Here is a 27,155-nt window from a genome sequence, read left to right as displayed (position 1 = left end):
TTCAGTTTCCTTCATAATGGATATGGGGATAAAGCTTCATTCGACCTGCACAAAGTTTCTTGGGGCATGTTATCCAATTATCTAGATGGTTTCATACTTTACAAGTTTCTCCTACCATTGTGACCTGATTTACTGCAATCACTTCTCCACAGATGACCTGATTTACTGCAATCACTTCTCCACAGATATTTTCAATCTAAGTTTTCTATTGCTCAGCACTTGAGGGGACGTACTTGGGTTCCATATTTCCACTATTATCCAAAAGGAAAAAAAGGAAAAAGAAAAAAAGAAGAAATAATGGATTCTAGTCCTTCTCTTTGGGTGTTTTTGATTGGTGGAAGATGCGACTCTCCAAGCTGCATCTTCCACCAACGTCCGTGGTGGCAGCTTTTATGTGGGGCCATGGAAGCTGCCACATCTTGGAAGTAATGCAATTTCAGAAGCCGTAGGAGGAAATATGTAGCACTTCACATTTTCAAATAAGGGAAATACTACATTTGGTGGAAGATGCAGCTTTGGAATTCACGTCTCCACCAATCACCCTTAGGATTGCTTGTATGCATCCTATTTCTCCAAAGATAAGACCCAGATCTCCTATCTTATAGGCTCCACATATAAGTACCTTCTTGCTTTTCTGAATTATTGTTGAGGCGGACAAAATACCTTGTATCTCCCCCCATGAAGATGCTTCACTCGTATTAGCATACGGTAGTCTACACGTTTTTAGTGATTGTTTGGTACTGGATATGCTAGGGACTCCAGTGAAAAAGATTTCAATCAAACAGGTGTTCAGAAATTTTCTTCTGCTATAATGACTTTTTGACTTCAATTGCTACCACTATATTTCTCCATTTGATTGTGCACCTGGAAGAATTGCTGCCTCTCTCTGCAGCCCTACCTGTAAGCCGTGTCATCCAACTTTTCTGTCTCCAGGTTGGCTGATTGTTTAGTTTCATATTGTATTTTAACTGGTTGTATCTTTTCAGTGTGTTTCTTAATTGGCTATTATGCACTGGCAAAGTTTCCTTTGTTATCTCTGTTAGCCAGGATTGTTTAAATAGTTTCCTAGTTGAGCATGGTATTTTTTGTCCAGTTTTGTACTGTGTATCTTATTAGGATCTTATGATGCTTTTGGTATCTCCAAGAGGCTATTACAAGTTAAGTTTTAAAAAAGTGCTGTTTCTGGGGTGGGGCCAGGGGTGTTAAGAGGGCTCATACCAGCTTAGAGAACAACCTGTTGTGCTGTCGAGTCTCGAAAGCGAACCAAAATAGTGCAATTGACGAAAATGAAAAAAGTGTCCCAAAAATATGCCTCCTGTTTTACTGAGGTGGAAATGCTCCTTTTAAACTGGATGATGTACTTGGAAGTTGAAAGCTTTGAAAACTGCTAACTTGCCACTGTTGCACTGAGTAACTTCTTTGTAGTTAGCTATTCACAAATTGTCTACCAGGTATCTAGACTTTGGGTTCTCTATTTCAATTGTTCCCCACTCTTTACTCATTTTCTGATTAATTCCTGTTGTAATCATTCATTATTGTACTTGAATAACATTATGATATGCGTGAATAATATTATGTACTTCCTGTAGGTACAACATTGTTTGAAGCTTCTGTGGGAAAATGAACCCCGTATCTGCTCTCTTATGTGGGACATCCAACAGAAAAAATTGCTGGCATGTAGGCAGAGTCCTACTTATTTAATGTTTTTTATCAAAGTTCTACTGGTGCCACCTTGCAGGTTTCGCCCTCCTAACACAAAGAATGATTCAGTAAGTCAATTTTTCTACTCACTTGTTATGCACATGAGGTGTATTTACCAGTTTGTATGGTTGTAGTCATTTTCTCTTGAAAGTTATTCAATATTCTGATCATGTCTTAATATTTTGCAGTAGTAACATTCTTTACAACAATCTAGCAATCAGTTGGGCAGAGTCTCTCTCTCTCTCACTCTCGTTTTCCTCTTTGTTTTCTTTAGTAAGAGAAATCAGTTTGTTTATCCTCATTGAAAGAAAAAAGAAAGAAGAGTTTATTTCTGTTGTTATGGTGATTTTGATTTTTCTGCACTACCGGCCAGATGCATACTGTGGCAATGGTCTTTTAGCTCTACAATATGGTGTATTAAGGACTTGGATACTGATTGATGGTGACACTGGCTGTTTATTTACTGCATGTGTTTGATGTGTTATGTAAAGTCCCATCTCAGTTCATCCGTTGAATTGAGATGAAAGAATCTAGTAACTGGCATTCCATTTTGTCTTATCTGAAAAACGTTTATGATTTTCCATACCTGAAGTGGACCTGAAAAATTTAGTAATTCTTGAAAATTTGGGTTGTTTGGAATTTGTGCTCTATCGATAAGGCCTAATGTACAAGCAAATATAATATGTGTGGCATTACTTTTTTTTGCCTGAAGTGGCATTCTGGTGTTCTTGAGTAGTTTCTATTCTCTATGCCGTGGATTCAGCCTTTGGATTGTTCTGCGTTGTTTTGTAATACACGTCTTCACATTTGTTTTTGCTTTTCTGATCATGTCCTCAACACCTTGTATTTTGGCCTGGAATGATATCAAGGTGTTTCTGGAGGTGTAGGAGTTGTATCTGTTGTCCTCAACACCTTGTATTTAATGCTAGTATTATCTGTTGTCTCAAGATTTAATGCTAGTATAACCGTAAGATTCTTAATAAACGCAAAAAGTAATTGGCAAATATATAACAATTAATAACATATTTCTGAGCTGAGCTTATGCATTTGTTTTGGGAAGACTGGTTAGAAGAAATAGAAATGTCGGTGCACCATAAGGGATGTTATCGAGTTCTAAAAGTTCAGTAAGGGGATTAGCTGTTGGCTGATATTCATTAGGGTTTACCATCATCTCTATTTTGCAATGAATGAGCTTTGTTCTTTTGGGATGTTTGAAATTGACATATATTCCTCGATTAGGCCTTGATATACTTGTGTAGTGATATGATTCTGTAGGTGATTTTAGGTGAGATTATGCTCCAGGATTCAATCTTTTTCGGAGATTGGTCCCATTCTCTGAGTTTGGATATCCCTACTCCTGGAGTCTTATCCATTTGGTGGTTGGTGGTATTAGGGGATCACCTCCAATGTCGGGATTGCAATTTCCTAATGTATGTTCATGCGCCATGATGCAGAAGAAACAATTGACTACTTGTTCATAGGCTGCCTCATTGCAAGGAAGGTTTGGGCCTACTTTTGGCACTTCTCTGAAACGGATTGGGTTTCTCCAAGTTCATTTGTGGAGGCGTTCACTAGCTGGAATTCTGATCTTTCCCACAAAAGGTTGGTATTTTGTGAATGTTGAGCTGTATTGTCTTTTTGTGGGGCATATGGCTAAAAAGCAATACGCGAATCTATGAGGGGACGTATTCCATTCCTGAGCAAGTAGGGAGTCAAATAAGAGATATGGTTACTTGTTGGACACTCATTAGAAAGGTTTTCAGGGATTTCATGTGATAGATTTGGTGAGAAATTGAAATGAGGTGGCTTGTAGTTTGGTGTAGGACTAACCTACACGTGCTTGATGGTCTTTACCTGATGCAGCACAGATATTGATGAACAAGATCACCTTTTATGGGGGTTCTAAAACTCAACTTTGCTGGAGCTCTCTTGTGAGCACTGGTCTATCTGGTGTAAGAGTAATATCAGGGACTACTTTACAAATACTGATTTCCCTATAGAAGCCCAACGGGGGGAGAAAATACGAATAGATTGGAGGCCCATGGCCCTTCTCACTGGAATGCATTTTATGATCATTCATGAGTCATTTGTGTGGAAGGAAATTAGCATGTTGATGTGGAAGGAAATCCCTTAAATGGTATTCTTCGGGCTAGAGGGAGGCCCGACCCTTGGAGGCTTATGACTGTCTTAAAGGAGATTTATCATTTTTTCTGTGGTACACGAGTTACCTTCCTGCATGTTCCATGAATGGCTAATGACTTAGCAGATTCAGTTGTGCGTGATGGCAACAGCCAGCTAGATCTCTTTATAAGACCCTGTTTATGTCCTAGTTTATTGCTTAACATGAAGCAACCTGATGCAACAGTTTCTTACTCAATGTCCCAAAAAAAAAAAAGAAAAGGGGAAAAACTTGCTGAGTTTTCTTCAGACAGTGAATTAAGGCTATCACACCAAAGGCCAAATCTCTCTCCTGCAAGTTGAAATGCCTTTAGCTAGAAAAGTTTTACCATGCACACAAATCCCATCACACAGAATATTATTGGTCAAGAACTACTGGCCATCAATGTTGTGTCATCAAACAAACCCTACGAACAACCTATCACCGCCAACCAGGATAATGACATCGTAACTGCCCACATAAGGTTATAGCCAGGAAAAATCTAAACGTACCCTCATCCTCACCGCCAACCTATAATGGAAAAGAAAATACTGCCTGCCCTGAAAACAGAGCCAAAAATAGAGAAAAGGTCTCCACTACACAAAGCCCTCACCAATACCCATTATACTCCACCGCTTGACTGTGTACATAGTATATCCAAGGCTTTCCTATCTTTAAGACTCTGCGAAGCAATCATCAAAAAAGGGATAAACTTATTAAAGTTCACACTATTTGGACATTTCATCCCTCCAACTTGCGGCTAAAAGGGGATTGCAGCATGGGCTTCTACATCATGGAAGACCAGAGCTCCTATCTCGCCAAGTTCCTGGTAAGGAGGTGAATTCCTCCTATTTATTCCGTCGAAGCAGAATCCTTAAGACACTAAATACATCTCCCAAATTTTCGTTGAACCCAAAGAAAGAGATGCAGACCCTGCTAACCTAAGTCTACATACACACACCCAAACTGACAGTTAAGAACATTCCTCTGTGTCAAACAACTTCCAATTTCGAGGCTGATTTGGCTGAAGAGAGCACAGTTGAATATCAAAAATCAGTGCGAACTTTTTTCATCATCATCATTGTCATCAGCGTAACTTTTTTTGTTTTGTTTTATTTGTGTGTGGCTGTGTGCACGTGCGTGCGTGTGTGTGCGCGCATACTACAAGGAAAAAGCAAAAGGAAGCTTTGTACACCAGTTGCATGGGGATATTGTATCTTTATAGTTTACATTTATGTTAGTGGAAAGCTTATTGTGACTCATAGTCCATGATGTGTTGTTATTGGATTAGTGACTTGGTTATTTGAGTGAATTATCAGTTTATATTGTTATAATTTGGTCGCCATTTTCCTTCAAATTGGGATAGTTAATATGAATGTCTTTGATATTTGTAGAAAATTCTAGGTAGAGTGACATAGACCATCATTTTCCCAAAGGCTTGTCGCATTATTAGAAATTTATTGTGCCTATGATTTTTCTTCCTGTTTTGACAGGAACTCTCATTGTTGTCTCATTTTATATTTGTGCACATGTTCTTATTTTTTCTCTGGCCTTTGGTTAGCATGTGCCATTTGGTCTTAATGAGGAAGGCTGTGGGTTTCGAGTTTATTTCTTATGCAAACCAATTTTACCTACTCCCAGAATAGTACACTATTTAACATAATGAGTTTATTTTTTTAATTGGAAGTGAAGATAATGAACTTATGTTTTACAGCCTTTTCATTATTCCTTGTAGGAATTGGAACACACACAAACTACTTTGCTAAGGAGAGTTCTTGAAGCCAATCTCTCCCTAGGGGATGCTATAAAGGCCGGAGATGTGGTAGATTCAAAGATAAATGATAGTTGGAGAGATCTCCAAACGAATGTGGATTTGTTATTTGATAGCGACAAGGCTAGTGGTGAGTATGTTATTAATTTATTTCATATTGCTGGTTTCAGGAAACGAAAAAAAAATCATATTGCTTTCTTGAATTTCAAGCTGGTCTGCCAACGTTCTTATGGTCATTGCTGGGATTTTCTAACATGGTAACCATTCATTGAGTTTTTGTTTGATGAGAGCAATTATACATAGATAGGAAGTGTGGATATTTTCACAACAATTGGGGGTGTAGACTTGTCCGTGCAGAAACACCTATTTTCATGGACAACATCTGAATTCAGGGCTCTCCTTGATCAGCAGGTATCTAATTTATGGCCCTTCCCATACTAATGTAAAACCATTTCTAAATGTTCATGATACATGGTTCAGTGACCACTCACCCTGGAGTTCCAGCCGCCACCCGAAAATTTAGATCACGTTAATGGCACCACTAGGTTTCTGCTAAGGAGCCTGCAATTGTTGTTATAGATTTTGCTGACCTGCTATGGTACCATCATTGCTGTCAATGTGGTAATCCTACCATTCTGCATCGGGCCATATTAGTCAGAAATGTTGCTCTTCTGATCCTTGAAATCCTACCATTCTGCATCAGGCCATATTAGTTAGAAATGTCTCTCTTCCGATCCTTGAAACAGTTCTATGATGGGTTTGCCATATACCCTCCTACATGAATCAAATATAAGCTGCTTGGTGAACTGTGACACAGATGCCATCTTCATAAGTTGTGCCAGGAACATTGGATTAGGGCCCAATGAGTCGAAAAACTCAACTATTGAAATTTGGTTGAATCTTAGTGGAGTACGTAACATGGGATTTATGGCCTGAATTAGAAATCAAACTACTTGAAATTTGGCTGAATCCTGGCTTAGTGTGTATTAGTTGTTTCAATCTCTGAGTGGCTTAATCTGAGGACCCTTTTGGTGCATTAAGAGTCATATCAAAGGAAAAGCCCTACTTAACTTTGTGGGCAATGCTTAAAAATCTATTTATTTATTTGAGAATAGGGGAAATATATTTTGTCTCATGGGCATTTTGGTGGTGTTCGGTAGATAAGCTAGGTTATGAAAAAATGGTTTTCCCATGAGTAGTAGCAGTCCTAGCTTGGTTGTTTTTCACTCTTAGGCAGTTGGATGAAAAAACGGTGCTATTCCTAAAATTTCATGTGTTTGAATGGGCCCTTATACATTAATTTGTGATATGGACTTGGAATAAGGGTGCTCGCAGATTTGCATTTAGATGTAGGCTAGCACAAACTTGCGTATGCATGTGCTTTGCAATTTTCTAGTATAAATCTCTTAAAGTGGGTCACTGTTAGGATTCTCATGTGAAGCAAATTCTTATTGTCGAGTAATTTTCTTCAAAATAAGTTGTTGTTCATGAAGGTTAACATTATAAAAAAAAGGAAAGTTGTTGTTCATGAACGAAGAAAAAGGGTAATGGTTTTCTCCTCTCCCCAAAACTTTGTGAACACCACACTTGAAATTTTAAGGCTATAATCCCATGGATAGTACTTGTAGTAATTTTGGGTTTTGAAGTGTAGCTTTCACACACGCTACCAAGGCTAAAGGGACATACAATTCCTTCCACTATTGTTTTAATCTGTATGAAAAGTTGCAGTAGGTGAGATGCTAGTTCTGGTGCGATATTACATTTATAATTAACCTCACAACAAGTATCTTCTATCACTCTATGTACATGATACCTCACTCAATTGCTTTATCTCACTCAAGGTCATTTGGAAATTTGTATTTCACATCTTTCATATTTCCCAGCATTTTAAATTTTTATTAAACACCTGGCCCAGGGGTAGGCCGCCTAGGACTGGGTGCCTTGCCCAGGCCCTCTAGACCTCCTAGGCGCTGAGCGGTCTGCCTTTTAGAACATTGATAAAAATGTATGATTTTTTCTAGGGCGATGAATCACATGGCAAGAAATGCAAGAAGAAACACATGAAAAAAATAATACAAAAATACAAAAAATAAAGCAAAAGTAAAATAAAATAGTACAACTTATTAAGTTTGAACGAAAAGTAAATAAATTTGTAAAACAATAATAATAATACTTCTAGAAGGATCTGCACTGTTTTATTTATTGATTTTTAGAGAGAGAAAGACTAACTCATCGATTTCAAGAGAAAGAGAACAGCTGTTGAATATCGAAGCAGAGAAACATAAAAAGCAAGCATCCCATCATTAAAAACTGATATCTTGAATCCCCATGGTTCAAGGATTCTTACAGGTCAAGGGATTTCTTTCTTCTCTCCCTAGACGAAAAGGTTAGGTTTTATGGAGACATGGGGGATGCTACAAAGGTGGTCAATGTGATGGCATGGTCTCTTGGAATGCTTTGATGTGGGGTTATGCCCATCATGCCCATCCTGCTATTTGAAATGATGAAAGAATCAAAGGTTTTACCATCGCATATAACCTTTATCTCTGTTCTCTCAGCTTTTAACTATGGGGAGTTAGTGGATGAAGCCTATGAATTCTTTGATTACATGATCAAAGAGCACGGAAAATTACAGGGAGCCATGCCCATTATGCAGACCATACCAATTGAGTCGGATAGAGAGGTTTGGGGAGCTTTGCTCAGTGCTTGTAGAATTCATGATCATATCAAATTAGCGCAATCAGCTGCACATGAACTGTTAAAGCTCAAATCCGAGAGTTTAGCCCCATATGTTTTCCTCTCAAATTTGTACGTAGATTCATGGAGGCAATTGTGAGTGAGCAACGAAGTGAGCAACGATATGGAGAGAGCTAGAGTGAAAAAGCAACCTAGTTATAGATGGTTGAGTTGCAGAGCCAAGTTGTGGTCTTCGTGGCCGGGTACCAAGGGCAATCTAAAGCAGAAGACATCTATGGCGCTATTGAAGTTGTTTTTTTCTCTGTGTTGTTTTCTTCTTTTCTTGATAAAGAGAAGGATCAAACGAGTAGGGTTCTGCAACTTTTTGTTTTTGGGATAGCTTGGAAGAGAGGGTACCTACCAAGAGATAAAGGAGAGACGAGTAGATGAGCTTAAAGAGAGATACACTCAACAATTTTGACGGAAAAACTGAATCCCGCAAATTCAATGATGAAGATGACAAATGTATGCTCACCATCCTACCACCTTTAGCATTTGTCACTCCCCTGGGTACTTCAAGAGGTACCAAGTACACATCGATGATCTAACAATTGAAACCGCCACAGAGCGTGAACCAAGCAAGCCTTCACCTAGACTTACCCGTAGAGTGTCTCCCTCTTGTGCACGTGACCCAAGCCATGCTTTACCTAGACCCAACCCCAGAGTGTCTCCATCTTCTGATGTCACAAATAAGCACCTTGCTGCAGCCCAAAGGGGTGGAAAAAGGAAGAACCCTCCCCCTCCTCTTTCTCTCTATGCAATATTCCCGTTAGTGTGTAATGAAAGTTGTGGATGAAAGGCATTGTATATATATATTTTTAATTACGTACAGTGTGTAATCTTCCGCTATCATTATTGTCAAAATCTCTATAATCTCTGGCCATGAGTGTTATTTTTAATTAATTATGTGCAATATGTAATCTTCCACTAACATTTGAATATGTTACTGTCGATCCATGTGTTTGCTTGATGCTTGATTATAAAGGGGTTGTAGATCTCAATTGTTAGATGGAGAAACTCAAATTTAATTTGCTATGATTCTTGATTCCAATTTGGGTTAAATCTCAATTCGAAAATGGTGAATCTTGATTCGAAATGCCTTGGAATCTCAATTTCAAAGATGTTGGAATCTCGATTTCATAAATGAAGGGATCTCGAAATAGGTAGGAAAACGCGATTTCATAGAATAGGAATGTCAGTTGCACTTTGGTCGAATCTCGATTCTTATAAAATAGAAATGTTGTTTACCGTGATACCTCCATAAGCCACGACGGATTCTTTGGTCGGAATACAAACTCTCCCAAATGGCTGAACTCGGTGACCAAGCTACATAGGATAATTGACGCATGGGCTCGTTGTTCCCGTCTCATCCCCCAACATAGTGACTACGGGTGGGTTTGAATTAGGCTCAACACCTTTGCAGTTACCCCTTTAGCGGCTCACTACCTGTTCCTATGTACTAGGGCCAATGCATGAGGAAGAATTTGTTAGCCAACAACTCCTCACTTCTGACAAGGGGCCGGCAGCCACCTTGTGCTTTTTCTTTGGAATCTGTAACTCATAGACTTTGATTTGGGTCTTCTTGGACATACTTTGATTCCGAAATAGGAATCTTCTAGCTTGTTGCGGTTCAGCAATACTGATTCCTAAAACGATATGGATTCAGAATCGTCTCCAACAACTATGTTTTGAAGGATAAGTTTTGTTTGGTCAAAGTTTTCAATGGTTTACAACTGGATATGGTTCAAATCTCAGGGGATAAGGTCCCTAAAGATTTACTATAGATCATGATGGCTGATCTTGAAGACGGATGACTCAGATTAAATTTCTCTCTCACCTCACAGATCACGTGAATAATTTTAGATAAGTTGAACTTCTAATTTGACTAGGACACTTTTGGCCCTAGGGGTCTATAAATAGGGGGGTTCTCCCCTTTGTTCTACACCTCTGATCTCTCTCTCTCTCTCTCTCTCATTTCTCTCACTTCCTTGGAGGCATGCCACCCCCCATAAGTGTCTGGGGTGGCATGCCCAAATTTTAGAAGAGAGTAAAAGAGGGGCATGCCCAGCCCTAGGTTAGGGGAGTTGCTTTTGTGGCATGCTGCAGTTTCTAAGGGGGTCTTCTTAGTGAAAAACCCTATTTTTGCTCTTTATGTCTAAGAAAATTCAGCAAGGGTGTCCTAGGGGTGCTTCCTAGTTTAGATTTGATTGTTCAGCAGGATCCAGAATTTTAAGTGCGCCATTGGTCAGGTGATGGGGTGTGGGGTGTGCTAAGCCCTAGAAGGGGTAACCCTGGGCAAAAGTCAGTAAGTTTTCCCTTATTTAATTTAGGTTTAGTGTCTTATTTTGCTTCCTAAAGTCTCGGTATTGTATTCAGTTGAATAAAGTTCATTTTTGGCATTAAGATTATAAAGATCCTAGATTGTAGTAAGCTGAATTTATTATACTTGTGCCACCTGTAGGTAGAATTTCTAGTAATCAATAGAAAGAAAGAGATTTTTTTTGATTTTATAGCCTGGAATTCTACATTGCCACTACTTTCTAATTTCATGTGAATTGAATCTATAAATAAAACTAAAATATAGAAAACTATATAAATTTATAACCCTCACATTGACCTAGATTTAATCTTAGACCGTTGAAAGGGTGCTCCAAGCGTCCAGATGATGTGGATGTTATACATTTCAAGGACAAATGCATAGAAGTGATAACATGAATGAGAATGCACTTTTTATATTGGAAGACGGCCCTAGGAGTACACGGCAGATAAATTGCTCAAATCAAAATGCTTTTGAAAGCCACATCTTCCTACAGTTGTCAATTTTTTTTTTAGGAAGTCTGGCTACTAACTAAGGTACGTGTATCTTCATGCATTCTTGTCAATGGCATCTTAACTTGGTGAACTGGCTGCTTACTTTGTGAAATGACTTTCCTTTCCCATGAGAAATGCTTTACAAGATTGTCTTGTAGGTGGTGCATTGCTTTTAGGTGGATTATTCGATAGTATTCTTTTATGGAAAAAGTTTATATAAGGATGCAACCTTATAATGTAGAACTACGGATGCACCTCAAAAATCCATCGGAAAAGGTAATTTTAATGTTGAAAAACCCTTTGATTGATCATCTCGACATCGAGATGTATGACCATGAAAAATAAAAAGATTTTAAGTCTCAGAAATAGTGCATTTTACAACATATTATCTACACCGTCCGTTTTCAAGATTTTCATGTGTTTATAGATCTACTTGATTTTAACCAATTTTGAAATTTAAAATTTTATAATTAGATATAAAAATAGATTTTGAGATAATCCTAAGAACATTTTACATCAAAATTATATACCATGATAAAATTTGAAGGTGCACCTTAGCTCTACAGCTACGGATGCATCCGTATGCCAACTGCATCTTTCTTTTATTGACACCAGTTTATTCATCATAGGCATTCATTTTGTGGTTATTTCTTTTCTATTCTTGTATAGGTAAAAAAGGTGAGTTGGAGTCTGGAATACGTCAGTTATTGGAAAAGAAAGAGGGGCTCTTCCGACAAAATATGATGGGCAAAAGGGTTAATTTTGCTTGCCGATCTGTCATTTCTCCAGATCCGTTTTTGGCAGTGAATGAGATTGGCATCCCTCCTTATTTTGCAAAGAAATTGACATATCCTGAGGTCAGTATAATTCCTTATGGGATAGGTGATACAACTTACTATAAATGGGACAGTTTTATTGGCTGTTGTCTTGGAGTTGGTGTGCTTTTTGTGTCTTTTTTATCATGTTATTTGGTGCTCATGTTTATTATTTGTTTTTCATGGCATGGATGAATACGTGCTAATGGTATTTATAGCTAGAATGTGTAAAAACTTTGATTTGTTGTATTCAGTTACATGTTATTTTGATGCCTTACCCCTATCTGTGCAGAAAGTGACTCCCTGGAATGCTGAGAGGCTGAGGCAGGCTGTGCTCAATGGGCCTGAAATTCATCCTGGTGCCACACTTTATCATGATGAACAGGGAAATACTAATTTGGCTGATAATCTGAACGACTCAAAATATAAAAATGAAAATCGGCGTAATTCTATTGCTAAAAAGTTGCTTTCAACTCCTGGAGCCGTTTCTACTGATGTTTCTGGAAAGGGTTTCAACTCAAACTTTGAAGGCAAGGTTGTCTATCGGCACATACAAGATGGAGACATTGTGCTTGTGAATCGACAGGTAAGACCGTAGTTTTCTGTTTTCAGACTTGACTATTTTATGGAATGTAATTGTATTGAAGTCGTGGAGCCTAGTAGTATTCCTTACTATTTGTTTTTGTTTGAATTAATTTCTGCATCATGATGTGACATGCTTTGTTCTAGGATATAGGAAGGGTGTCCTTGCTATTACTGTCTATACGACTGGATTCATATTTTATTTAACCAATTACTTCTCGTACATCACATTTATAGCTTCAGTTGTCCCTAGCTACATGCTACAATGCCTTTATTACATTAGCGTCAAACACAATGTTATGATAGCTGCTTCTCCAATAGAAAAAACTACACGTGAGGGTTTTGGGAGCCAGTGATTGACATGTATGGCGCAATGTTATTTCCTATTCGACCCTGGTAAAATTGGATAGTTCTGATTGCTAAATGTTGAACAATGGCTTCATTTTCTTACTTAATTGCAATCACCTTATCAACACCGAGATTTTGATTTGGAAAGCAAACCTTCATCTTGGGAGCTAACTCCCAAAAAAACAAATAAAAAAGATTAAGAACCACATTGGGAGTTGGTGATGAGTTGCATTTAGGATCTCATTATAGCATTGTGTCCGAAAGATGGTGACCCCTTTTCACCATAGGAGTAGCACCTTTGTTGTATTTATACTTTATGGTATATCTATCACTTGTGTCTCGCCGATTTTTTACTTTCACATTGAAAACATCTCCATAATGGTCGGTTCTAGGTTGTGTGTGTAATAGTTATGTGCTAGTAGTCAGAAGTGCAAGGTGGTCCTATGCACTTTTGGTGTTTTATGCGCCTAGAGGCACTAAGACATGCTTGTATTTGCATAGAGGTCCGGGTCCAGGTGTTGGACTGCGGGGGTTGGGTCTGGGTCTGGCTGTAGCCTATTGGGTTGGTAGATCAAACTCCAAATGTCCCTGACATCGAATATTAGAGTAGGGCCTCCACCTGCACCGGTATTTCCAATAAGGCCAAGACTGTCCATTGTTGACCCGGTATATATAAGTATCAAATATATAACTATACAAGCGAAATAATACTAACTGTATATTTTATAATACAAATTTATTTATTTATTTCTAGACCTGGATCCAATCCGACCTGATGGGTGGGCCCAATGCCAACTGCTTCTCATTCCCATTTCCTCTATTATGTGATATTGTTGATGACTTCTCTGGATATACATGGATTTGGTTTCTTAATAAAATCTCATGTGTTTGATATATATAGATGCTTCAAGTTGTTTGTTGAAAAGCACTTCCATAAGCAAATTTTGTACTTTCATAGTGATGGAGGAATTGTTGAAAAGCACTTCCATAAACAAAATTTGTAATTCATGGTTGTTCACATCTCAAATGTCTTAAAAATATCTAATAGACAATGGAATCCAGAAACAGATATCCGGCCCTTATACTCCACAGCAAATGGAGTGGCAGAAAATATTCAAATGAGTTGGATTGTCTCTTATATTTTCTAGTGGAATTTCAAGGTATTTATGGACCTGAGCTTTCCATTCAGCTACCTTCTTGATAAATAGACTTCCAATTGATGTATTGTATGGAAATCTCCATGCCTTAACACTACATGGAAGAGCTTCTGACTATTTTATCGTGAGCAGTTATGGATGGTGGTGTTGCCGATATTGACAGTAGCCTTTGAAATAAACTTGATCCTAAGGCAGGAACATGAAGTTTTGTGGGATACTTAGATGATCATAAAGGCCATATATGTTCCTACCCCTAAAGAAAAGAATTTTTATTTCTAGACATGTAACATTAGATTTGAAAATGATTACTCCTCCAAAGAATGATATTGCAGAAGAAAATCTGTGTCTAAAGGCAAGAAACAAATTCAAGAATGACAGTAAACCACTCCTCATATGACCACATCAGATGAAGAATTTTGTTGAAGACAATGTTAAAAAAGGTGGAGATGATGAAGACATTGTTCCTTGTAATCCAGGAGAAGACTTTATGTTGTTCTTCAAAAATGACCAGCAAACAGGCCAAAGTAGGGGCTCAGTACAAAATGATCCATGTGAAGTTATTGTGTACAAAAGAAGAGGTAAGATGGGGCAGCAAGCGACCACGTCAGAAAGACCAGCAAATGAATATAAAAAACAGCCCATAAAGCATCTGAATCGAACCATGTTAAGCATTGTAGTTGATGCAGATGTTGAGGCCACTTTATTGAGGAGGTCGACTTGCATTAAACATCGTATTGAAAGATAGGTAAGCTATGGAGGTTTCACTCATGAATATCAAGTACTCTCGATTGAGATCTTTAAAATCAGAGAGCCATTAACATACTTAAGCGGCAACAAAAGATGAGAGGTGGATTGAAGCTATGCAAGAGTAATCAAGGCCATGTAAGTCAACAATACATGGGTTATTGTTCAAAGACCAGAAGATAAAATTGTGGTAGGCTGCAAATGGCTCTATAAGGTGAAATACAAATGAGATGGAAGTATACAGAGATTCAAGACAAGGTTGGTAGCTAAAAGCTTTAATCAACAACAGCGACTCGATTATGAAAAAATCTTCAATCCAGTTGTTAAGATTGTGATAGTATGCATTATTTTATCATTAGATTGGCCTATGATTGCCCACTTTATCAGCTGGATGTAAAAAATGTGTGTCTTCATAGGGAGTTAAGAGAGGAGGTTTACACGGAGCAATCACTAGGATTTAGTGAAGCAAATTCAAGTGAGTATGTAGGTAAATTGAAGTGACACAGGTATCATAGTTGTGCTTCTGTATGTTGACGATACTATATGTGCTTTTGTACTTTTGTGCTTTTGTATGTTGATGATATTATAATTACAAGTAGTGTTCTTCATATGTGTTGATTGCTGATGTTAAGAGTTTTTTTTTTAAAAAAGAGTTTTCTTAATGCTAAATTCCAAATGAAAAGATTTTTGAGAATCAAGGTATTACCTTGGGACAGAGGTAGATCGAGACTCCGATGAAATTACGCTATCTCAACAAAAGTATGTTTTAGATTTGTTATGAAAAATTTATATGAAGAAATGTAAGCCTTCAAGAATGTTGCCATGAATAACAGATTGAGCGGGATGAAGGGCAATTGTTAAGAGAACAGGAGAAGTATGAGAACAAGAGAAGTACAAGAGTATTACAGGGGCTTTACAGTATCTCACACTAACACAGCCAGATATATCATAAGCAGTAAATCATGTATGTCAATTTATGCATATGCCCACTTTATCTCATATAGAAGCCTTAAAGAGAATAATCAGATACATTAAAGGAATAGTGAGCCATGGAATAGTCTATCATAAAAACGGTGTGAAGAATCTCCAAATTGAATCAAGAATGGGATATTCAAATGCTGATTGTGCTGGAGACCCAAATTCAAGAAGTTCAGTCCATGGATTTCGTGCTTACCTTGGAAAAAACTTGATATCACTAAGAAATAAGAAACTGAAGACAGTAGCCAAGTCATGTGCTGAAGCTGAATTTCGGGCATTAGGAAGTATTTTATCGAAGATGTTTTGAACCCGATGTATGATGCGCACATTCGGTATGAAAATTAAAAAATCCACAATGTTTTGCAACAACAAGAATGCCTTAGCCTTGGCAACAAATCCAGCATTCCATGATAGATCTAGCCATAATCAAATTATTTATCATTTCATTCAGGAATGGATTGAAGCCAAAGAAATTGAAGTTAGATTCGTGGGCACAAAAGATCAAATAGCAGACATATTTACAAAATGGTAATCAAATCAATATTTGAAGTACAAGTTGTAGTTAAAGCACATGCAACTTGAGGGGGAGTGTTAGTCAACTTTAGTCAGGGGTATATTGGTAATTTTGTATAGTGTTGTAACTTGTTCTTGTATCTTATAGTTCATGTTTATTATAAACGACAAATATGTAATTTCTAGATTTATTTGTACTCTTTATCTAACCCTCAATTAATTAGGGTTAGAAAGAATGTAAATACATGTCTTTGAGTGCAGCATCTCACTCATGAACGGCATAGGGGTCATATTACTCATCTTTAGGCTTCCTCTCCATCCATTCTACTTGCACCACAACGTGTTCTTCTCTATCAAGTATTCCAGGAGATATTTTAACAATTCAGAATCAGAGACATTGACATTGGCAACTTCCACTTCATCTGCCGTCTTGTAAGTAACTATGTAATTACATTTCATATAAGCACAATCAATTCTCTAAAATGACACACCCAAATTTAGTGAAACCCACATGAATGACTATTAGCTTACCCCAAATAATTGAGATAAGGCTTGGATGATGATGACACGAGTGAGGATTGTGGAGCTAATACTAAAGAAAAAATAGTTTTTGTTACGCCCAATGGAAGGGAGAAAACATAGTGCATAAAGTGGGTGCAAAATCTTCCCAAATACATAATGTTTTGATGCCATTTTGTACATTGAATAAAAAAAGCTTGCCAGACAAGCCTGCATGGTCTTCCACAAGTTTGTATCACCTTGAATAAATGAAGGATCAAAACAAAATAATACATGTGCAAATGTATAATCTTAAACTACACAACAAAGAGGGAGGAGATACAAGAAATACACAAGAATAAATGAAGGATCAAAACAAACTAATACTGTCATACATTTGTAAATGTGTAATCTTAAACTACACAAGAAAGAGGGAAGAGGTACAAGAAATACACAAGGATGGACAAGAAAATTAGTTGCCTTGCACAAGGCATATATATACTACAATATATAATACTAGGGCCCTAATTCCCTCGAGTTGCATCCAATGACAAGACTCCCTTGGGTATTTGATTTGGTGCTCATAGACCTCCTTGAACACACGTTCCCCTGACCAAAAACGTAGTTAGGGGACTCTTTGAAATGGTCACGGAACATTTTGAGGAATTTGTTAGAATTTGCTTTTTTTTTTTTCCCTTCTTGATTCAATGTCAACATTGTTAACTATAGTTTTAGGGTTTGAATATCTTTAGGGTTTGAATGCTCAATGAGTTGCCTGTAGTCTGGTAGAAAATTGTGCTCACTGCTAGACAACGTTCAAAAACGCGGACCGCCCAGTGCCTAGGCGGTCCTGAAGGTCTGGGCGAATCGCTCAGGCCTAGGTGGCCAAACTGGGCGGCAGTCCCTAGGCGGCCGCCTAAGCGGTATGGAAACCGCCTAGCGCCCCGCCTAGGGGCAAAATATTGTTTTTCTTTGCATTGATTTTTTTTTAAATATAAAGGGTTTGAAGGATGGGTTTTAGGTTCATTTCAAACCTAAACCCAAGCCTATTTTAAAGAGAAAAAAAACTAAATTTTGTGACTTTCATTGGATCAAAGTGTTTCTCAAAGTTATGGAAAACGGATCCAAACATCACCCAGGTAGATTTGATTTAGTTTTGGAGTTTTATAATCCTATTAGAGGGCGTTTTTTATTATTTTAGCACCAGAAAATATCTCAAAGGTGGGAGTTTTGAGTTCGAGCAATCAAAGTAAGTCCAAAAATTTATTTTTTAAATTTCTTGTTTTATTTTGAGATGCCTTCTTCAGGATCTAGTCGAAGTGGAGATCCGGGTGGAAATATGGATATAACCCGAATCCAAATGATGTTAAAAAGATATGAAAGGGGGCATAAACCGGTTTAAGAAACATCTTACCGGTATTAAAGGGGCTGTTGCCCTTTGTAAAAATGTTCCTGAAGCTATCGGAAAGGAGATTAAGCAATATATGAGTTTTGTAAAGCAAAAAGATGAACAAAATTCTTGTCATTTGAATAGATCTATTTTTTCTACTTTTACAAGAAGTGATCTGAGTTGGAAGCATGGCTATAACCCAAAACCAAACGATAAAAATTGTATAAGGTGTAATTTTTGTGAAAAAGATACCAATGGGGGTATTAACCGATTCAAGAAACACCTTGTTGGTATTAAAGGGAATGTTGCTTCTTGTAAAAGGGTTCCTGAAGCTATTCGGAATGAGATTAGATAACTTCTGAATTTAAAAGAACCAGAAAACACGGGATATCTTCTCCAGGTTCTTTTAGAAGTGGTGATCCAGGTTGGAAGTATGGTTATAACCCGAATCCGAATGAAAAATATTATATTAAATGTAATTATTGTGGAAAAGATACTAATGGGGGCTTTTATCGGTGTAAAAAACAGCTTGCCGGTATTTAAAGGGGATGTTACCCCATGTAAAAATGTTCCTGAGCCTACCAGGGAGGAAATTATACAATATTTGAGTTCAGAGAAGCACAAAAAGATAGAAAAGGGTGGAGCAGCCAAGACTCCTAGGATCTGCACATACTAGTAAGAGGGAGGTAGAAGAAGAGGATGAAGCGGCAGATTCAAAGAAACAGAGGAGGACGAGTGTTATATTGAAGAGGTTGATGACTCTGATGATGATGGTCTTGATTTTAATGCATATGATGAAGCTTACCCTATGCCTTCTGATGATGATGATGATGACTGAAGACACTTGGTGCTGAGTGTTGACTGTTGACTGTTGACTGTTGTGTTGAGTGTTGACTATTGTGTCCTAAACTGTATATTTTTTGAATTTCTTTATATTTGCTTTTTCTTATTTTTAGTTTCTAGTTTCTAGTTTCTAGTTCTACTATGTAACTTTTGTGTGTACAGTCTACAATGTATCAAACTGTCAGTGTATGCTTGTATGGTTTTACTGTTTTAGCATTGTATGGAAATATGGATTATGGTCTTATGGATTATCAAAATGTTCTTCTTGACTTCTATCTTTTTTTTAAACTGAGATTATGGTCTTATGGATTATCAAAATTCTTATGGATTATGGTATTATCGATTATCAAAATTCTTATGGATTAATCATTATCAATCATCACTCATCAGTTTTTTTTTTCAACTGGGTCGCCCAGGTTTTGGGTGCCCGCTTAGGCGGCCGCCTATGCGCTGGGCGGCCTAGACCCCCATGGCCGCCTGGGTGCCGTCTAGTGCTTTTTGAAACTATGCTGCCAGACAATGTTAATAAATTGTCTTGCATATGCATCAAAGCACAAATTGATGTATGCATTGCATAATGCCAACATAGTAATAAATACAATCGGAAACTCTTTCCATGAAAAATAAAAATGATGATAAAACATTATGAATAATCATGTCATGATATCATTACGCTATGACCAAGAAGAAAATATTATATATAAAATGTACTATTGTTGAAGATTTGTCTTTTGTCTTCTTTTTGCTTTATTAGATTAATTTAAATCATCATCACCATCATCATCGTCCAAGCCCTATCCCAACTAGCACCTTTGTGTAGGTGCTATTTTTTAGGAATTTAATTTGAAAAAGTAGCACCTCTGTGTATGGGTGGCAAGAAGTCTGAGTTGGGGTTGACATGGACTCGACCTTACTAGGTCTAACTTGGACCCAAGCCCAACCCTGGTCTAGACCTGACCCTGCCTCGGGTTGGTTCCAAGTCATTTGGACCCAACTCCAAGGGATAAAGAGCTACTTTATTGTTAGAAACAAATGGCAACTTGACATGTTTTCCTAGTTGACAACCATAACTAATAAACTCCGTAGGACAATCAATATTGGAGGAAGCAAGTTCTTGTTTACACAACTTATTTAAAGACTCTATACTACAATGGCCCAATCTATGATGTCATACATTGGCATCCTTATTGACACGACAAGACACAACCAGAGTTTGGAACTTCTTCGACTCATCAACTATATGAATTTCTAGTGAATGTGGGTCACCTATAGTTGATCCTTCTATAAAACATAATTGTGAGGAAATACAAAGAAGATATGATTTTCTCCAGCCTATTGTGAGGCAAATAAGATTGAGTTTGAAATTAGGGACAAGAAATTTTTTTTGAGATATATAGGACCTTTAGAAGACGGAATGTGGACATTCCCAAGATGTGTAATGTGGTGCGAGGAACGATCTCCAATTATAATAGACCCGCTACCTAAGTGAGGGACAATGGAAGAGAACATTTCTTAATTCTTCTCAAATGGTTAGTTGTTCCACTATGAAAGATCCATGCAGCTTCAAATGGAGATGTAATGGAGTGATTCTCCATAGATGTATTCAATGCAGCCAGTTGACATCCAACATGATGAACTCCACTTTCATTACTCAAAGCCCTATAAATGGAATTCTGCTTCACCAGGCACCTGATCCCTATCATCGTGATCGCCAGCAGCCACGGTGATAGGAATTGGAATTGGAAAGCCCAAGGAGGCAAGGAAATACTGAAGAATAAAAATTAGAGTGACCCATAACGAAAGGATAGAAAGGGCGAATAGCCTACTTTTCAGCATTTTTTTTCCTGAGTAAGTTTTTTCTTTGTTTTCCAGTGGCTTTCCTTTCCACTGGATATATTTAGAGCAACATGTTGGTTGCTTCCATATTGTGGTCCTGGGTTTCCATCATAGCCATTATAGCAATGGACAACCGACTAGTAATGCCTTCCACATATTTGACACACTATAATACTATTCCCATGACTGAAACTCCCATTTTTATTGTTGTTAGGTGGAGGTAGGATTCCTCGCCCAATAGTATTTTTTGTAAAATCTGCCTCTACCACAACCTCCTTGTCCTCTATCATTTCTTCCTCTGCCTCTACCTCCACAAAACCCATTCCCAGGAGATGAATAATTGTTGTTGGTAGACATAACATCATAAGAATATACGCTTGATTGCTTCTGCTGTTCTTTTATTTAAGAACATGGTCTCATACTGAAGAAGAAATGATATAATTCTGCAAAAGTGGATATGGCGGTCTTGAGGTAACACTAGTAACAAAATTCTCATGTTGATCTCCAAGACCTTCAATGCCATGTACACTTTGTCAGTGTCACTCACGAGACATTGAATCTTAGCAAGTTGATCACTCTTTCCTTTGATTATTGCCAGATACCTATATATAGATTCATCTTCCTTTTTGCAAAGTTCCTATCTCATGTGCATTAGACTAGCCTGAGATTGCTGGGTTTATGAGTCACTGTAATTCCTTCCACAATTTTACAGCAGTGTCTATGTTTACCACTTGTGCTAATATATCTTCTGACAATGTAGAATTAGTCCACCCAATTTATCCTTGATCCTTGACAAGCCAATCATCATATTCAAGGTTAAAGGTTACTACTTTTTCTGTCTTTCCTTCTGTACTCACTTCTAGTTTGTTGATGAACTGTGTTGGTGCCTTGCATGATCTATCAGAATGACCCATCAAGTGTAGGCTTCTGATGAAAGGAATTCATAACTTTTTTCCATACAATGAAATTGAAAAAAATAAAGTTTGATGGTAAGTTTTGGGCAAGGAACATTATGCAGAGTAGAATATCCCTTGCGAGATAATGGCTAGAAGGTAATGAAAAATAAGTTTTTCTTTTTTGAAAGGAGAAGGAATTTATTGTTTAAATATGAACTGTAACTCAGATTTTACAGTTCATGTGAGAAATAACTAGGGTTTACTGTTCACATGAATAGTAGTTCACATGAATAGTACTAAGGTTTACTGTTCATGTTAAAATAAAGAAATTAAGGTAAAGAAGAGATTTAGAGAGAAGATGAAATTTAATGTTAAGAAAGATCTAGGGTTCTATGCATAGGATTTCATGCCAAAGGAATAGAAGGGATTTTAGGTAAAGAAGAGATTTAGATAGTAGAAGAGATTTAAGGTTAAGAGAGATCTGGAAATCCTGGTTATGGGGACATATTCAGGGTTTCACACCAATATTAACAATAAGTGATCGTCTAAATACTGATGGACAAAGAAATGAGATAAAAGGGAGATCTTGATGTCTTTGGTCAATGGGCCACATTAATTATTGAAGCTGGTGTTGATACCATGTTAAAATATCACCTTGAATACTTGAGAGAGAAGAACAAGTTGTGGTACTGGTAGAGATGGATGAAGAGGAAGCTAAAAGATAAGTAACATGACCGCTAGTTCCTTCATGAGTGAGAGGCTCCACTCAAAGATATATATTTATATTGATTCTAACCCTAATTTATTGAGGGTTAGATAAGGTACACATTAATTATTTGTCCCTTACGATGAACATGAACTATATATTGGTTCGAACCCTAATTAATTGAGGGTTAGATAAGGGTACAAATTAATTATATGTCCCTTACTATGAACATGAATTATAAATACAATAATAGGGTACATCAGTATACAAAATTACCATTATGCCCCTGACCAATTATGAGTAACATGAATGAGATCAGGGACTTGAGCCCTCCAAAAACTAGCACTTTTCTAAGGTGGAACTCAAGCTTCTAGAATTAGGGATGGCAATAGGTTAGGCGTGGCAGTGAAGCCCGGAGCCCTAGCCTAGGCTAGCCCATTTATGCAATCGAGCTTGGCTGGGCCCGAGTATGTGGCTATGCAGGGCTGGCTTGTGAACTGCCCAAGTCGATAGTAATCTGGACTGAAATTCAGGTATGTGCTGGGTCCCCAGTCTACACGTAATCTACCTTAAGTGGGAACAACATCAGGAGAAGGGAATCCTTGGTTGCCAGAAACTGCATAGTTATGGAACCCCAAAACCATAAATATTGAAATAAAAGAAATATTAAAATAAAAAATAAAGATGAACATATGAAATTGCTCCTCCTCCTTTAAAACCTAAACTCACCTGGAGAATTATTCAGATCCCACAATGGAGCCAGGCCAGCCAAAGGAAAGAGGGGCTCTTCTTAACAACATTTGTGGAAGGAGTTCCCAGAAAGACAGTACACGTGTTCCAAAGGGAATTGGCCCACTCAAAAAGTGAACCATGTGTCGAATAGGGCTAGCAATGGGCCGAGGGCAGCCTGGCCCATTGTATGTAAGATTAGTACTTGTGATGTTCTAATGAGTGATTCTTGAGAGGATGACAGAAGATCTAATAACCATAGATGCACAATGATGCCTCGGGTTTATCGGGTTTAAATTGAGATGTGTTATTTTATTGTAACTTTTCTAGTATGGAGTTTTTAAAGTGTACATTCAAATAAAAAGCTTGTCGTTCTAGGAATTTCCTTTTTGGCCAAGTGTCAATGTACCTAGGAATCAACACTAGGTTGCCGGCATTCTTCAATTGTGTTATATAGTAATGGCTGGTGTTGTCCTGATATTTATTGAACAATACTGTGATGTTGTTTTATGTCATGCTTATAAATGAAAAAAATTTAAGATTACAAGGAGTTCATTCCTCTTCAGTGACTGCTAATTTTGGGGCTTTGCAACTACAATGACATTTATGGTTGTGAGTAGTCCATATTTTACTGAATGTTCTGCTGCCCTGGATTTCAGATTCCCATATTGTGTGACTCATTTCCATAATACCCATGCACAATTGTCAATAAATTTTCATTTTTTCCTTATGCCCAGCGGATGCCACCCTCATCTTTGGAACCTTTCTATGCCTTATTCAATGTTGTTTGGCATGCCATTCTTTGTAGTGCCTATCACTGAGATTTTTGGCCAAACTATTGTCCCCTGATATTTCGTGTTGGCAGCCTACGCTTCACAAGCCGAGCATGATGGCACATGTTGCTCGCATATTGAAGGGGGAGAAGACACTCCGTATGCATTATGCAAATTGCAGGTATCAAATTTTGATATTCTAGTTGTTTTGTTTTATTTTGTAGTTGATGATAAGTCATACAGCTTTGTAAGCTGCAGAGATGATAAGAAATAAAACAACTGACCCCGTATAGAGTACCCTCCTGCCCACAGTTAGCAAGTCTCCATTTAAAACCTGAGTTTTTTGAAACATCTGACTTTTTTAACTCCGTTCTTTGATTTTTTACCCAGTATCATCTTTTACTCATTATTGTCCACTCCCTTAATTTTGGTTTGGTAGACCAGTTCTTGATTTGTTCCCTTTGCATAGCCGATTACTACCCAGAATGAGGCCCCTGGAAAACATCTTTCCGCCTTTACACTTGCCCCTTGCTCGAGGCTACCACCATTTGCATATATCTAGTTATTGCATTCCTTGTTGTTTGATTTGACTGTAATCCTCTGGAATTTGCTCACTAGACCTGGTCCTAGATTGGACCAAAATTTCTTACTATAGCCTTTCTCACACGAGCAGCATTCTTAATGGGCACTTGGCTTCTCAGTGTAGCAGAATTTTTATTCCTCCTTGGGAAGGGATATATTTTTTCATGATTGGGATATCCATTTTATGTACAAACTCTACAAGTATAAACATGCATGCATCAGGTTGTTTAGAATCCCAACTGTCATTGATTATGACGCTTGATTGAGCTTTCCCAAGAACCTTGTCCTCTTTTTCCATTAGAAGTTGCACAGTTGGGACTGTGACACTATTTTCTTCTCTATCTGTGTTAAAACACCAGAATTTTATAATCTCATGACCTCCTCCAGTGCTGGGACCTAGTGCAATCTTTCTCGTCTTCCATTACAATGTCACCTTAAGAAAACCTTCTCCAGCAGCTTCTTTTGTCTTTAATTAAATACTCGCATGCCTTTACTTGTTGTTGACTGAGCATTAATGGTCGTGAATCTGCAACAATCTGCATAGTCAGTCAAAGACATTCGGACATGCATATACGTATGAACATGCAAGACATACTTTTGTGCATACTGTGTATAAATTCAGTGGATGTGCATTTGTGTTTGCGCGTGCATTTGTGTTTGCGCATGCATGTGCACCCACACCTGTATCTATATGTAGGTGTATATAAAATGTGACTTAGTATCGAGATATGCGATTTATGCAGCTCATATAATGCTGATTTTGACGGTGATGAAATGAATGTACACTTCCCACAAGATGAAATAGCTCGAGCCGAAGCATACAACATTGTAAATGCCAACGAGCAATACATAGTACCAACAAGTGGTGAACCAATAAGAGGCTTGATTCAGGTTTAAATTTGTTATTCTTTTCTAGGCTGGATTGTTGTTGTTATTATTATTTGTTATCACTAATAATGCAATCTAATCTCCCCTGGATCGGCATTATTAACTGAGTTATTCACTTAACAGGATCACATCGTAAGTGCAGTGCTTCTTACAAAGAAAGACACGTTCCTAACTCAGGAGGAATATCATCACCTTCTTTACTCTGCATGTGTGTCCACTGTAGCTCCAGATTTCAAACATGGTAATCTTAGTAAAAAAATAAGTTTGGTGAAGTCTGATGAGGAAATACGTCCCCTGCTCCCTGCAATTTGGAAACCAAAGCCCTTGTGGACTGGAAAACAGGTTTGCTTTGCCTTTTTTTAAAATATATTATCCTCTTCTATTCAATATTTACTAGATCTAAAAGAAATATATGTGTCTCTCTTTCTATATATATATATATGTAGAGTACTTTTGGCTTTATATGTAGTACTTCTGTCTTTTTTTTATCAAATTTTGTTAGGTTAGCTATGATGCCCCTTGATCTGACTTAATAAGTAAAGTGTATCAGTCAAATGACCTCTTCAATGGGAAGACCTCATGTTGTTCATTTACATTTTTACTTTGAAAATTTTAGAAGCTATACAAAAAAGGGAACATTCAGGTGAACATAAAATCTATTGGAGAAAAATAAAAAAAGAAAGAACGATGTCGATGTTGAAATAAAAGGAAGAAAAAAGAACATCTGAATACCTGTTACATAACTGTGTTCATTCATGACTGTTTTACTTTACATTCACATGATGATTCAGACCATTTATAAGTTCCCATTTTGATTGGTCATGAACCATAATAATTTGACGATTATATCATACGAACTAAGAAGAAAATATAACTGGGTGCCTAAGATACTGCTTTTCAGCCTTTAGAAGGTAACGGTTATTGGAGGTTCCTTGGCAGTTGACAAAACTTGAAGAAAGTATGATTTGGGGAAAAAAGAATCGTCGGCCAAAAATATGGGAAGCATGCATGCATACTTCTTTCTATTGGTTTTTTTTACTGGGAGGTTTGTGAACTTAGGGGCTAATTGATACCCCAATGGCTACACTATATGGAGAACCAAAAAGAAAACAACTGGATTATGTGATTGTGCAGCCAGTCATATTGGATTCGGTTTCACTTTAAGATGCTGAACTGTAGCTGCATAACATGATTGTGGCGTGATGAGCTAAAACGTTGCTTCTCTTTTCACTGTTTTGTATAAAAATAAAAAATAAGCATATGCATGTGGTATTTTACTTATTTTCTGCCACAAAGCTCATCTCCTTCTGTATGACACGTACTTTTTAATTGTTTGCATAACATTCAGGTTATTAGCACAATTTTGGACCATGTCACGAGGGGCCAGCCACCATTTACTGTGAAAAGAGCAGGACGGATCCCAGCAGGGTACTTTGGGAAAAAGAATGGAGAGTACAAGGTTTTGGTTCACAAGAATGAGCTTGTCCATGGTGTCATTGACAAGGCACAGTTTGGGAAATTTGGTTTGGTTCATGCTGTCCACGAGTTGTATGGTGCAAGTGCAGCAGGCCGTTTGTTCTCGGTATTTACTCGATTGTTTACTGCATATTTGCAGGTTAGTCTTTCAGAACTATCGCCAATGAATTTATAATATATATTGGAAATCGAAAATGTGCATTTTACATAAAGGAAAATGAATA

General features: G+C 37.6%; 1 protein-coding gene across 6 annotated transcripts in view; it reads left to right on the top strand.

Moving 5' to 3' along the window:
• Positions 1-27,155, top strand: part of NRPA1 (nuclear RNA polymerase A1) — a 75,990-nt gene that overhangs the window by 31,914 nt on the left and 16,921 nt on the right. For 4 of the 6 annotated variants that reach the window (XR_016052851.1, XR_016052852.1, XM_020670661.2 and 1 more), the window contains exons 5-12: positions 1,590-1,769; positions 5,595-5,760; positions 11,847-12,034; positions 12,285-12,578; positions 24,078-24,166; positions 25,311-25,458; positions 25,579-25,797; positions 26,804-27,070. Coding sequence is in view for 4 of the 6 variants with exons in the window: in XM_020670661.2 (XP_020526320.1) it covers positions 1,590-1,769; positions 5,595-5,760; positions 11,847-12,034; positions 12,285-12,578; positions 24,078-24,166; positions 25,311-25,458; positions 25,579-25,797; positions 26,804-27,070 (1,551 nt within the window). In the remaining 2 variants the exon portion in view is untranslated. Of the gene's footprint in view, positions 1-1,589; positions 1,770-5,594; positions 5,761-5,928; positions 6,042-10,999; positions 11,454-11,846; positions 12,035-12,284; positions 12,579-24,077; positions 24,167-25,310; positions 25,459-25,578; positions 25,798-26,803; positions 27,071-27,155 lie in introns of those variants that run through there. The other 2 variants (XM_088863080.1, XM_088863078.1) reach the window with 2 other exon arrangements.

This window comes from Amborella trichopoda, chromosome 3 (assembly GCF_054954075.1).
Source record: "Amborella trichopoda isolate Santa Cruz 75 chromosome 3, AtrichopodaSantaCruz75HAP2 v2.0, whole genome shotgun sequence".
Taxonomy (NCBI): domain Eukaryota; kingdom Viridiplantae; phylum Streptophyta; class Magnoliopsida; order Amborellales; family Amborellaceae; genus Amborella; species Amborella trichopoda.
Note: the sequence above shows the minus strand (reverse complement) of the source record. Positions and strands in the feature narration are given on the sequence as shown.